We start from the raw sequence: 13499 nt of genomic DNA, 5'->3' as shown, positions 1-13499 counted from the left end.
TGTTTACTGATGTCAGATAATATAGGAAGTAATTATGGAATTCTGCTACTGGAGAAATTAGTTTTCGACCCTTACAGCAATTCATAGCTAAGTTCCGCTTCTCGAACTGCAAGGCTAGAATTCAGGAATTTTCTTATTGTGACTACCACAGTAAAAGTACAAATTTGGCAACAACGCATTATGGCGTTCTGCGCAAGTTTCTTCTCAAAATTATTTCTTTACACCTAAATTAAAATTTAAATAAAATGTGCAACATAACACGAAAAACGGTCAAACAATATATATATATATATATATATATATATATATATATATATATATATATATATATACATCATAATAAGATCATTATTCTAAAATACTTTCCCCACACAAATAAACAATTCATAAAACTGAGCACTTCTGGTAAGATCTAACAGCAAGTGCCATCTTATGTGCTCCTCGTAAAACGAATCAAATATTTTCTTTTATTTGTTATCTTTTTCGATATCAGAAGACACAACCAAATGAATCAGTGTTTTGTGTTGTAGGTGAAACATAAGTCTAACTTTTAGTACAATATTTATAATATGTAACGTTTCATTGCGCAGTAGTGAAGGGAATGGGTTAAAATATGTATTGACTTCCGGGTGGTGATTCACCTTAAGTAAAATCTAACATTCATTTATATATATATATATATATATATATATATATATATATATATATAAAACGAAATTTCTCATACTACTGATTGTGAATAAAAGCAAGTCCTAATATATTGCTACTTGGAGAGTGTAAACTCGCATTCAAAGTACTTTTTGTTGCTTATGTAGTAAACTTCATCTCACAGCCACAATAACACTCGAATTTTGGAGTGCAATAATTCGATTTTCAATATCAAATTATAAACCGCGATAAATCGTGGTAATCAAGTTTATTCGAAACACATACATTTCGTTTAGTTTGACTTACTACAGTTTTGCATCAGTAGCAAGGCTATATGAGACAGGGCTTATTGTTTCAAATGGCCCTACCACCAATATTTTTGAAATTTTACATCGGATTGCAGTCAAAATCTGTACGGCAAATTCTGAACGTCTCGTGCCTCTACCCTCAAAATTCAATGTTCAAGACCGAAAATTGGGTCCCATAGAGTGGTTACATACATACGTACAGACGAATAAATGTAGATCAAGTCTTCCCAGTAAGAAAATTCTTACCTAAGTTTCCGGTTACATCTCAACCACATCACTGACGTTAGAATCATCAGAAACAATTTTCGGATCAACACTTCTACCATCTATCTGGGTTATCAGTGTTTTCATATCACTGCCTTTTTAATAATGATACTTCATTCTTTGAACTAAACAAATCATTTCTTACACATTGGGCAACGAGCTCGTATGGTTGTTTTCTTGTCTGATGAAGTTTGAGTTCTTTTTTTCTTCCCATAAACTCACTTTAAACGATTCCAAGTTGTACGGAGACTGAGAACCAACATGTACAATATCAACGAATGTCAGCGCAATTTACAAAGAACCCTTTATTTGCTTCTTGGATGCAACACAAAAACTTGTTTTCATGATAATTCTTTTATTTTTTTAATGTCAGTTCTCCATGTAGTCCAACCTTTGGCTATGACACTTTCTCGCAAGTTATCTGATAAGGATTTAAACAATACAATAAACGCTAAAAACAAGGGGGAAGGGAAAGAGACAAAATAAATTGTATATTACCACATTGACTGCTATAGCCATGAGAAATCAAAACATTTACACAGGAATAAAATAGTCTTCTGAATAGGGAGCACTTTTTTTTTTTTCAATTTTCTTTCTCTGGCAGATTCTTTTACAAAAATAATAAAAATAAAAATGTTTAAAACAAACCTTACAAATACACTTGTTTAAAACGTATATAAATTTGTTTTAAACAAAATGGATTATTTAAAACAAGTTTTGATAATTTGTTTTAAACAAAACAACCTTGCTAAATTCCCTTCTGGGGCATTTTTCCGATAGAACTGAATCTTATCTCTCTCTCTTTTCTTTTTTTTTTAAGTGTTATGTTCACTTCCCTCGTTTATTCAGAGTTCCCTCACCAAGGGAATTTTATGAATTCACCACTATCCAAGAGTGTTCGAAGTGGGTGTGAAGCAACAAAGTGTTGCAAAGTACGCATTTTAAGAAGTGAGGAAACTAGGAATGAACTGAGGAAGAGTTCGGAGTATTTTTCTTCCCCATAGGAAAGAAATTCCCCATGAATGAAATTTGAACAATTTAATTAGATAGGCCCTAATCTATAATTAAGCAAGAATATAAAAAAGTAAAAAAAAAAAAATCTTTCTCACAGGGTTCGAACTCTCTCCCTCCCACTTCGCTCCGTGAGAAATTTTCTAAGTTCTTCACTGTGGATATGTTGATAAGTATTTCTACTCGTCCTGGGAATGTCCTTCAATTGATTATGTCCTGGAAACATCCTGGAAATGTCCTTGAAATGCATTTCTGTCTTTGAAATTTACAGAAATACTGAATGTCGGATTTTTCATAATTATAATGATTTTAATTCATTTCTATTTTTGTTTGCTATTCCTGCTTTTGTGCTGACTAATAATTTGTCACGATCCTGCATTTGTGAGTGGTTGATGGGCTTTCTTTCTTCCAACAGGGTGGTTGGCTGGGAGAACTTCTGTCTTCTTTCATCCACTAGTCAGTCAACTCATTCTTGGATGCTGTCTTCACTATCACTATCCTCCAGAAACTGTACTTTGTACTAGTATCAATCCTCCATAGATTGGTGTATGATACCATTTCCCATAAAGACCTTACTTTAATCAACATCACAAAAGAACTGCTGCATCATGCCTTCGATGCAAGGAAGCGTTATATGCAGTAACGTACCCAGGAATCTATTTCGGGGGGAGGGGGGTCCAAACTAAGTATGAAGGTATTTTATATTAAATTCCTAAAATTGCCCCTAAAATTAGGCTAAATTTACACAAAGGTAGAAATTTCGGAGGGGGTCCTGACCTCCGGGACCCACCCCCTGCGTACGTCCCTCGTTATATGGTAGAGCTGGAGAAAATAGACTGTTGAAAGAGAAAGTCAAATGCAAAGCAAGAGCAGAGAGATAAGTGGAAATGTACAGCAGCTGCAGAGAAAGAAACGGAAATTGATAGAAACAAGTGAAACTTTGGAGACTGAAACAAACCAGGTTGCACATGAAGCAGAGCAGAAGTCTTGCTTTACTTTATTGACAGAGTCAAATTCTATCCGTAGAGCAGCTTCGGTAAAGAAGAAAGAAATTATGTCTATAGATGAGGATACTCAGTTAAAAATAAAATAAATAAAAAAAATGTAATATAGTTCCTTTTTCCCCCCTAATTATATCTGTCGCACTGTCACGCAGTGAAGATGCCATGTACGAAAAACAGGTTTTAGTGTTTGTAAATTTGTTTGGTGTACAATTAAAATGACATGTAAAAAGAATGTAAATACATGTACTGGATGTCGGTGGGTCGGGTGGCTATAACGAGAGTTGGGAGGCCAGCAAAAAAAGCAGCACATTACGCTTCGCTTTGTGTATTTAATTATTGCGTATTAATACTGTACTTACATTAATATTCACTGCATACGCTATTGTACTTTTCATTTCACTATTGTAAATTTTGAACCTACAGCTGCAATCCTGTTACACTTTCCTGTGTAGAAGTCCTGGAAAATTGGTGATTTGTCCTGGAAATTTTTTTGGGAAAGAGAATGGGAACCCTGGTTGATTCTCGTATCGAAACTCATTCGTATCTTGAAAAAGAATATATTAATTGTTTATTCAATACCCCTACCGCGATTTTAAATTTTAAATTGCTAATATTTATTATTTTCGCGAGTTTAAATTGCTAATATTAATCTTTGACTTACATAGCATCATTGTTTTCTGTACAACTATAGATTGGATTATTTATACAAGGGTAAGTTTTAAAAATAAATCTTTTAATATTCTGGTATATAATATATGTGTATTTATTACAGTACAATGAAAGCAGGTTAACATTCATTTCAAAGTATAACCTGCGTGTTAGATTGACTGCAGCCACATTCCTATCGGTTCCTCGATACCACTTCTTGTCCTTAGAGGCAAACAGGCCAGTCACCACTGTTTTCACCTCCTGCTGGTTGGTGAAGTATCGTGATTTCATTAAGTGTGCAATAGGCTATAGTAATCCGAAGGGGCAAGGTCAAGACTATATGTCAAGTGTGGCATCAGTTCGATGCCATCAAGTTCCTTCATTTTGTTTCGAGCCGAATGTGGTTTTGCGTTACTCTGTTGCAGCAGGAAACGCTTTCAGTTCAACAGTGCACCATTTTTTTTTTTTTTTTTTTTTTTTTGCGTAGTACAGCATATGTTCAGAACAAAGATTGATATATAATGGTACGTTCGTTAGAAACGAACCCGAAGTGAATTTCTCTTCGTGCTTCCACGACACATACAGAGAGCACGACTTTATGCTCAAAACAACCCTGTTTGATGGCCGGTTCTAGAAGTGGTCCACGAGCAATGTTTTTAGCATATTCGGATTTCGAAGAAAAGAAAAAAAACTCACTTTTCGCTGCATATGACATTCCGTTTCAGTAAATTCACAACACGCGATTTTCCAGCAGTTGTCAGCATACACCCACTCGTCGATGGTTTGAGCTGGGTCAACTCATGTGGCACAATGTGGAAATTCTTGATTGTTTTCCTAAGTTCATAAAGGTGACACACTACAGTGGGCTGGGACATGCCGAGTTGGTTTGACAATCGTCGTGTTCTAGTGGATGAATTTTCCCCAATAGCATGTCGTATGACCTCAGAATCTGTTACTCTGAGGCGGTCGAACTTTCGACACATTTTTACAACCTGCATTAAATCTCTGGAACCAACGAATTGCTGTGCTTTGGTTCATTGCACCCACTCCTTTCGCATGACAATTGCTTGGGTTGATGCCACAGTATTATGCCCAAGCTCGATTCATACAGCAGCAACTCACCCATCAGATGTTTTGAGCACTCATCCTCACTGATACTGAAAGCTGACTGAAGATAGTGACGGAGTGGCGGCCTGCGTGTTAAATAATCTGCTTGACACACTACCTCTTGGGCCACTTTGATATTGTAGTTACAGTAGATGACGGTGTATTCACTCACCTGCTTTGTGGGTTGTGGAAATATTGCAAGATTTAATACTAAACCTTATAATAAGATGCAAAAAAGTACATACATTAAGTGTGATCGAATTAGGATAGTATGGTATACTGATAGTAAATTAAGAACTAAAATTCATACCAGCTGTAAAACTTTAAAAATAAGCGCTACTAAATTACAAGTATCAACGACTAAAGCAGTTGTGGAAGCCACTCACAGTGTTCCATTTGTACAGATCGGTTTTATCTGATTTTTTCCCCCTAAAACAATACACTTTCCAATGCTCCATCCTGAAAATGTGTAAATTCTCTTTACATATTGAATTGAAAAATAGGAAACAAGGGTATGTTACATCTACATCAGAACTTTTCGTTAACGGTGCCAAAAAATCATGTTGAAGGAATGAGTGAAAAATAGGAAGACAATAGTGTAAACAGTAAAGAGGAAAAACAAGGTTGATAGATAATTACTATATATACACATTGCACCAAATTTTCCATCAACTACTGAATAACAGTACTAGGAGAAAAAAAATTTGCTTCATAATCGAAGCATTTGATTTTAATTTTTTAATAGTCTGCGAACAGACTTTAACATACAGTTCTTTCAGCAGTTTTTTTTTGGTGTTCTTTTTTTTAATAATTTAAAATGCTTTTATTTTAAAAGTATTCCTAACACCTTATATATTGCCAGAAACTTGTTATATATTATTATTCTTATACCTGGAAACATTTTTGTTAAGATTTTTTGGGAAATAAAATAAAGGACCTATCCGGTTGTAATGATGTGATCAGACTTTGGGGGAGATGGCTAAAATTCAGCTCAAATGTAGAAGGGACTATGTGGATTCTATATTTCAAAAGCAAATTGTTCTAAAATTGGATGGAACATAGACGAAAAAAAAAAAAAGTGTATAGCACGTAAGGTAAATACTGATCAAACATTGTCAAAAAGCAAGTTTTTTGAGTAAAATAAATAATAATGATAAACTATATGCACTTTCTTCGAATTATCTAGGGCGCCCCATGCGGAGGTTACATGCTTGATATATATCACATCTGGATTTGGAATATCCAGACTCGATTTAGGAAGCATCTTGACTTTTGACTTGATCACGTGATACAGTCTGGTCCTTATGGCAAACCGGATAGGCCTTTATATTGCATTAGAACTTTTTGTACACGTATTGATAATAAGCAATACAGAAAAAGTTGCTGGAAAATACTGTATCTTCAAAATTGAATATATTTTCAACAATTTATTAGAAACCTCAATATTTGCACATACAAGTAAAAAAGAAACGTTTACGGGTAACTTGCCTTGGTGTGAAAAAAAAAAAACACATAATTATACGTAATTTGTGGAAGTTAGCAATTTTTTCGACAAGTACGTAATAAAAGAATCAAACAGAACATACTTCGTATGTCTTCCCCCTCCAATGCAGAATCAAAATCGTCACTAATTTCAAAATCAGAACCAGAGTCCTCGTAACAATGATGATTTCAGAATATTTTCACCGATGAAGGGGGGGGGGGGCGACTAAATAAGCAGGAAATGAAATTAATACTGTGAAATACTTGTCACCCAAAACTATCAGCTCTTGAAATTTTCATTTCTTTTACCGTTAGTCCTTTCTCAACAGCATAAATGTGAACACAATGGGCCTTATCCAGAGTCGTTTTGACGTATGATTAGCGTCATATTAAATGTATGCTAGTATGCTAGTATGTGTAGTAGTATGCTAGGAAATGTATGCTAGTCGAACTCTTCAGTATGGCACTAATCCGGGTCAGAACTACTCTCCATAAGGCCTAATATGTTCAAGTAAGCTTCCCCTATGACGAAAACCATATACTCAATTTCATGCCATAATCAATTTAAACGAAGTTGTATCAATGAATATGTCCAGGAAACATGCGACGGATATAATTCATTTGCAGTAAAAATATAAAGCAAGGGGAGGATTATGCCCATTGTTCGTCCTACTGGATATTACTGTTTTAAGATGGGCATAACCCATCGTTCATCCGGCATATGTTTAAAAAAGAAAGGTAATTTTTCGTTATTATTAATAAACAGAAAAGGGATACGAGTTCTGTAAAGATCATTGCGCTGAATCCTCGCGTTGATTCCCAAAACAAAGAAAATAGAAAAGAAAAAGGCATGGGGTAAACAAATTACCCATTGTCTTCCCTCCCATTTCAAATACAGAACAACACGTACTTTCACCGAGAATCGAATACGGCTTCCCACACTATAGGCCATTGACGTCAGCAGCACATAAACTTTAGGGGGGGACAGACTACCGTGGGGAATTGAGGTGTACGGAATATTCCCAGCAAAGCGGAGGATCGGGAGTGCCCTCCCGGGATTTAAAAAAAAAAAAAAAATAGTCTTCGTACATTACATTTAAAGCATTTTGACTTGAAACAAAATCTTTTAAAAAATATGTTTTAATTTTTGTGGTACTAAAAGAAACAAATTTTACAGTTTGTTTATTCAAACAGTAACATTCAACCTTGTTTTAGAATTTTAGTTAAACTTAAATGAATCACTGATTGGAAAAAGGGAATGAGTGCATCAGATCTAAGTTTTCAAAACGCAAAAAACATCCCGAGGCGTTGTTTGTATTTGTTTCAAAAAGTGTATAATTGATTACTTGTAGCAAAACGACTAACAAACACTAAGACAAGAAGAACCTTGTATCGCAGAACAGCAATTGGTTAAAGCTTAAAAATGGAAAAATATTTCCTTTTTCCAATCAATTAGAGGTAGATGTAATTGTGTGTAGAGTATGCAATGTGCAGTTTATGATAGAAAGCTATGAAAATGTACATGTTGAATGCAATGTTGTACGTTAATCTTGGATATACGTATCCGAACTATCACACGTTTGGAACACTTCTGTTGTCACCGTTCGTTTTTCTGTATTCATACAGCAACAAAAGTACCGTAATTGCGGGCTACTTGGACCCTTAAGGGGCTACTTGGACCCATACCAAAAACTCGTTTGAAGTCCCATATGCAATGCAATAATGAGTGAGTTCAGAGTTAGATCCGTTAGATGGGATCATAATGCAGGCGTACACACATTGAAACTAGTTCTGTGGTAGGCTACGATTGAGCAGCATTGGTGAAAAAGGTCGTTGACGAAAAGAGTGTATTTATTGAGCGCCAAATTTTTGTGTGTGGACACTATTTGCAAGGAAGTGAAACCAATGCTAAGTAAACACATAAGTAGTTACATATAGGTTAATGAAACTGACATGGTAAACTTTCTCATATACAATAAGATGTGTGCGTAATTGCATTATACAGTATATGAAGTGTGTACATATGACCTGGAAAACATGGATATTTTGTCCCACATCTTTTGTTATCTTTATCCCACCCCATCCTTTGTTATCTTTATCAATGAAAAATAAAGGTTTGTTGTCACGTGTCACACAAGTAAGGACTTTTCATTGTTTCCTTAAGGATACCGGTACAAAATGGTACATCAATATAAAAGATTGCCTGCAGATCGAAAATATGCTGATTTTTCATAACAGCTTGAAGAATGTTTACCAGCAATTCAGTCGGGGAAAATGTCGCGATTAAGAAACAGAAGCTCACTTCAAAATAAGTCGTTCCACCATAGAAAGAAGATTAAAGAATAGGTCAAGGCAGAATCCGGGCCATCTGAAAGTGTTCACTGAAGAAGAAGAATTAGCCTTCGCTAGTCATCTTGATAAAGTTTGTGATTTCGGATTCCTCGTTAATTAACTAGATTTCAGATTTATTGTGTAGTCCTATTTTGCTATGCATGGGAGAACTGTCATTGCTTTCTAAGACAATCTTCCCAGTCGAGATTGAGTGAAGTTATTTTAGAAAATGCACCTCCAGTCAACGACAAGATTCGCTGCTAATATAGATAGGCCTCGTGCAGCTGCAGAAGAAAACGTAATCAGCTATTACAATCATTATATTTGATAGTATCTCTTAACATGTTCTCTTTGTGGTTTGCAGTAAATAAAAAGTGTTGTTCTTGGAACACCTACGTCCTACTTAGTCTCAGAGCAGATTTCAATGGTTTTCTGTAGGAAAATATGGAGGTGGGTTCAAGTAGCCCGAACGCGAGTCGTACTTGGATCCATTTTTTACAATAATCGCCTGTGATTTGTTTTCAATATATGTAACTAAAACTGTCCTCGATATGTGCAATAAAGCCTGTAGTTCCACTTAATATGGGTTGTGACAATAACTTTTGAGTTTTCGTGGATGAAAATAGGCCGAAAGAACGAATTTGTTGCAAAATTGGGTCCAAGTAGCCCGCATCTACGGTAATACAATAGACAACTGAACAAAATACGTTGTAACAGTAGAATGAGTTTACATAGGGTTCTAGCCGTTTGCATCTTTGTCTTCGTCGTCTGCATCTTGGTCTTTCATGAACAAGTCATCCCATAAAACTGTTTGTATGGGTCAGGTATCTATTTGATGATTTATGAAGCATCGTTGATCATCATCTGATTGATTGGGACTTGTCCATCAGGAATGGAAAGTTTGTGACATTACTTTTCAGTAACCGAAAAATATCAGTTCTTAGTCTATTGATAAACTCATGAGATTTCTCATAACCTGGAGATTCTGCTTTATAAACAGTTATTTAGTTATTTGGAATTTCACTGTTTTGTCCACAATGATACCTGAAGGTTTCTTGTAAAACGGTTGCCACCAATGTTTAAAATCTAAGATTTCTTCATTGACAATCTCGTAAACCTGAAATAGAGTGTCAGTCTTCCTTGCATTCGCAATCATATGGTTATACTGTGCTCGTAAATAAATGCGACTGTGTCGTATGAGTTCTCGTTTGATTACAGAAAAATTTCGATCACATGGTATTAAAAGACCTTTAACAGGCAAATATTGTTGTATAGTAGTGAAACGTTTTGATACGGTCAGCCTAGAAAGCATTCTTGTCATTGTAGGATTGCAGTTTTGACCACCACTTGTATCACTGAAAATATGTAAATCTGTCACTGATTGAGGCAAAAAGTTCTCTATATATTGTGCAATGCGAAGACAAAACGAAGTATCGTAATGACAGCAGAGAGCTCTAGCGGCTGTATGCTTACACACAGTTTTATAGTTGTGGTGGTGTCTTGTAGTGACTGGAAGAAGGAAATAAGAAACGTAGTTATTCCCTTATTCCAATCAGTGAAAAATTTCGCCTTCTACATTTGTCATACAGAGTTGCCCAAATATTCCTGTTTTCTACTTAACGATGTAACTATCTTAAAGGAACGCATCTGCTATTTCAGTTTAAAATCGTAAAAAAAAAAAAGAAAATGTACTTATTCCCTTTTTCCAATCAGTGGTTCAAATGATACCAAGTGTATGTCAAAAATAAAGTAATGATAAAATATAGTGTGAAGTGAATACTCAGAAACAACAAAGTTTTGAAAATGGGTTTTAGGCCTACAACTAATGTAAATGACGCTCAACAATGTAGTTAAAAAATTAGTCGATTTTTTAAAAGCTAAGACAAACTCACTTTTCTGCTCGCTACCTAAACACAAACAGTTTGTTACTTTAGAGTTTACTCTACCTTCACCCTTTCATAGGGCCAGAAACCGACTGCCTTTTTCCACAATTGGAAACCGACTTTTGTGCTAGTTTTCTCATATCCGCTTTTATTTGTCTAACATTGTTTTGTGAACGTAGCAAACTTATACATGGTTGAGACTCTTTTGGATCATAGTTGACCTACGATACTTGAAATATTGCGGGGCACGAAAATCGTTTTGCAAATATTGGGGCAGACGGGACGTCTCCGGTGGGATTGACCCCCATGCTATAGGCTTATTAACAACTATACATGGGCGGTGTTATGCAACAACCAGTCAACCCACAACATTTTTAAAAAATGAGTTAACCCTGCTGGAGGGTTCGAACATATGTAAGGAATACACTTAGAGACCCTGGTAACAAGTTAGCGATCGGTCTGTAATCTATGAAAAGTCAACCCAGATACGATAATATCTTCTGGCATCGAGAAACCTATAACTGCGATCTTCCCAAAACTGACTCGTTGTGGGTTGAATGGTTGTTGCATAGCTCCCCCACATATAGTTGAATCTAACGCATAGTCTTGTTCAAAAGTTGGGCACCCACCTTACTTTTAGAAGTTTTCTACTCAAAACCTTAAACTCAATGTTTTTGTTAACGTTGCTTCTAGCTAAGGTCTAAAAGCATAAAGAAAATAAGCATGTATGCATTGCAAAGCCTTCTATAAATTATTATTTTAGATGGTAATGATTAGATTAGGTAATGATTTATTTTAATTAGTAGCCAGATTTTTTGAACAAGACTTCACATTATTAGTATATTTCATAACGTCCATGTAATTTGCGTAGTTCGATTTTAGAATTTATTCAAAATAAGTCAATGCAACTTTAATTCACTTTCAAGAAATACTTTTGCATACGAAGCTTTCTAAAGAAAAAAAATGAACTGTTTTTCAGGGAATAGACTATTGTCCTGGGTCAGATGTACTTAACGTGACTACACCTATACCAACAAATCACACCGACGAACCCATTTTGTTCCATTTAGGAAGAGATCCTGGAGAGAAGTTCCCTCTAAACCCTAAATCAGACGAATACCAGAATGCACTGAAATGGCTCACTGCTATTGCCCAAGTACACACTGAAACGATGGTGAAAGCAGATCCTTTATTGAACTTGTGTGACAATGCTGTTATGGTAAGGATATGATCATAATAATGGAATGTGTTGTGTTCATTTTGTAAGAAGACGAATTGCTTTAAATTCGGTATAAAATTTGAAATTTCCTGGAAACAATTGTAAGGTAAAGTATGTCACAAAAATTTATGCTATTACAGTGAATAACAAAAGTATCTCCCCCGAATGTTATAACTCCATTAGATCGGGTCCAGTACTTTACTGGTATCACGAACGACTGGACAGATGCAACCCAACTTAAACCTAACATTTCACCAGGGACCTATTTATCAAAGCAACAATTCTTGAAATATGTTTTTCAGAAGTCGTAAAATATGATGTAGTACAAATTCTAAAATATCAATGCAACAATGAGAAAACCTTTGTAACAGTAATTTCATGAAGAGAAAACCTTAATAGTAAGTATGCTTAGAAAGTTATTGTGTTACAACTATTTCACATTTAACATCATCTGTTGATTATACGTGTTGACAATTTTGGACCCACTTTCTTTATGTATGAGGCCTTTGACACAACATAATATCTACTAATCGCGATTGTTAAGTTGTGTTTTCTACGTATTTGTATCCTAAAGGAAGTCTCAGCGCCAGTAAATTAGTCAAAGTGAGTAGAGTAGTAGATTTATTATGTATTTTCTGTTCTTCCTTTTTCAGCAATGGTCTCCTCCAGGATGCGATAATTTTACTCCTTCCAAGTGTCTTCCAATTCCCGAGTCAAATGAACATCTTTGCGATTGGCCACATTAACACATTGATGTAACTGGCAAAAAATTTGAAGCATTTACTTCAACAACCTCTAACATATCAAGAGAACATGAATAACAATTCTGTAATTATATACGTAGGTTAATATCAGTAAGAACTTTTCAATCATATTAATAATTTCTTTTTAACAAATACATGTTGATTAATTGAATTTTTAATTTCTGGTAATTTTTTCATAATTTTATTGTATCTAAGTATTAAAATGAAAATAAAATCTCTATTCGGGAGTTTTGAACTTTTTTATTCTCAGCTGTGTAATTTATTGATGACGTAGTTACTATATAAGGCCTCCCTGAAAAATTCACAAACTTGACAAATATAAGTTGCTTGCAATAAACTATAAGAACATACTGTATTCTTCTCTTCCATCTTGAGACTATCCGTCTCGAATATATATCATTACACATCTTCAGAACCATCATCTGCTCCTTATAAATAGAATGGCCACTCAAATAGATTTGACATTTTCTACCCCTTGGTTTCATATACCTTTGAAGTGTATTCTACAATTGAGAAAGTGCGTTTACAACATTCAGTACTTGTAAGTCCTATGTTCAGTCTAAGGCTTCCTATTATTGGTTTTATTTCCAAACTGCCATTGCAATTGTTGTAAGTTAGTGTACGTTATGCAACTACAATATTCCAAATGCCGTTTTACTTGACTGCCCATCCTATTAAGTACCTGAAAAGTATTCATCTTGATGTGTTGTCTAAATTCAATCTGGCAGGTAAGAAAACATACCATAAATCAAGAAACACTTTTTTCGTGTATTATGTGTTGCTTACACCTCATTCTCTGTTCGGGAAACATTTATCCTGAGCTTCAGAGT

At 35.0% G+C, this 13499-nt stretch overlaps 1 protein-coding gene across 1 annotated transcript in view; it reads left to right on the top strand.

Moving 5' to 3' along the window:
* LOC145675050 (N-acetylgalactosamine-6-sulfatase-like) overlaps positions 1-12916 on the top strand; it is a 230930-nt gene extending 218014 nt beyond the window's left edge. Inside the window, exons 12-13 of the mRNA XM_081745417.1 lie at positions 11666-11905; positions 12559-12916. Coding sequence (XP_081601543.1) covers positions 11666-11905; positions 12559-12651 — 333 coding nt within the window. The 3' untranslated portion in view covers positions 12652-12916. The remainder of the gene's footprint in view (positions 1-11665; positions 11906-12558) is intronic.
* The last annotated feature ends 583 nt before the right edge of the window (positions 12917-13499 follow it).

This window comes from Thermobia domestica, chromosome 2, assembly GCF_964235325.1.
Source record: "Thermobia domestica chromosome 2, izTheDome1.hap1.1, whole genome shotgun sequence".
Lineage (NCBI taxonomy): Eukaryota > Metazoa > Arthropoda > Insecta > Zygentoma > Lepismatidae > Thermobia > Thermobia domestica.
Note: the sequence above shows the minus strand (reverse complement) of the source record. Positions and strands in the feature narration are given on the sequence as shown.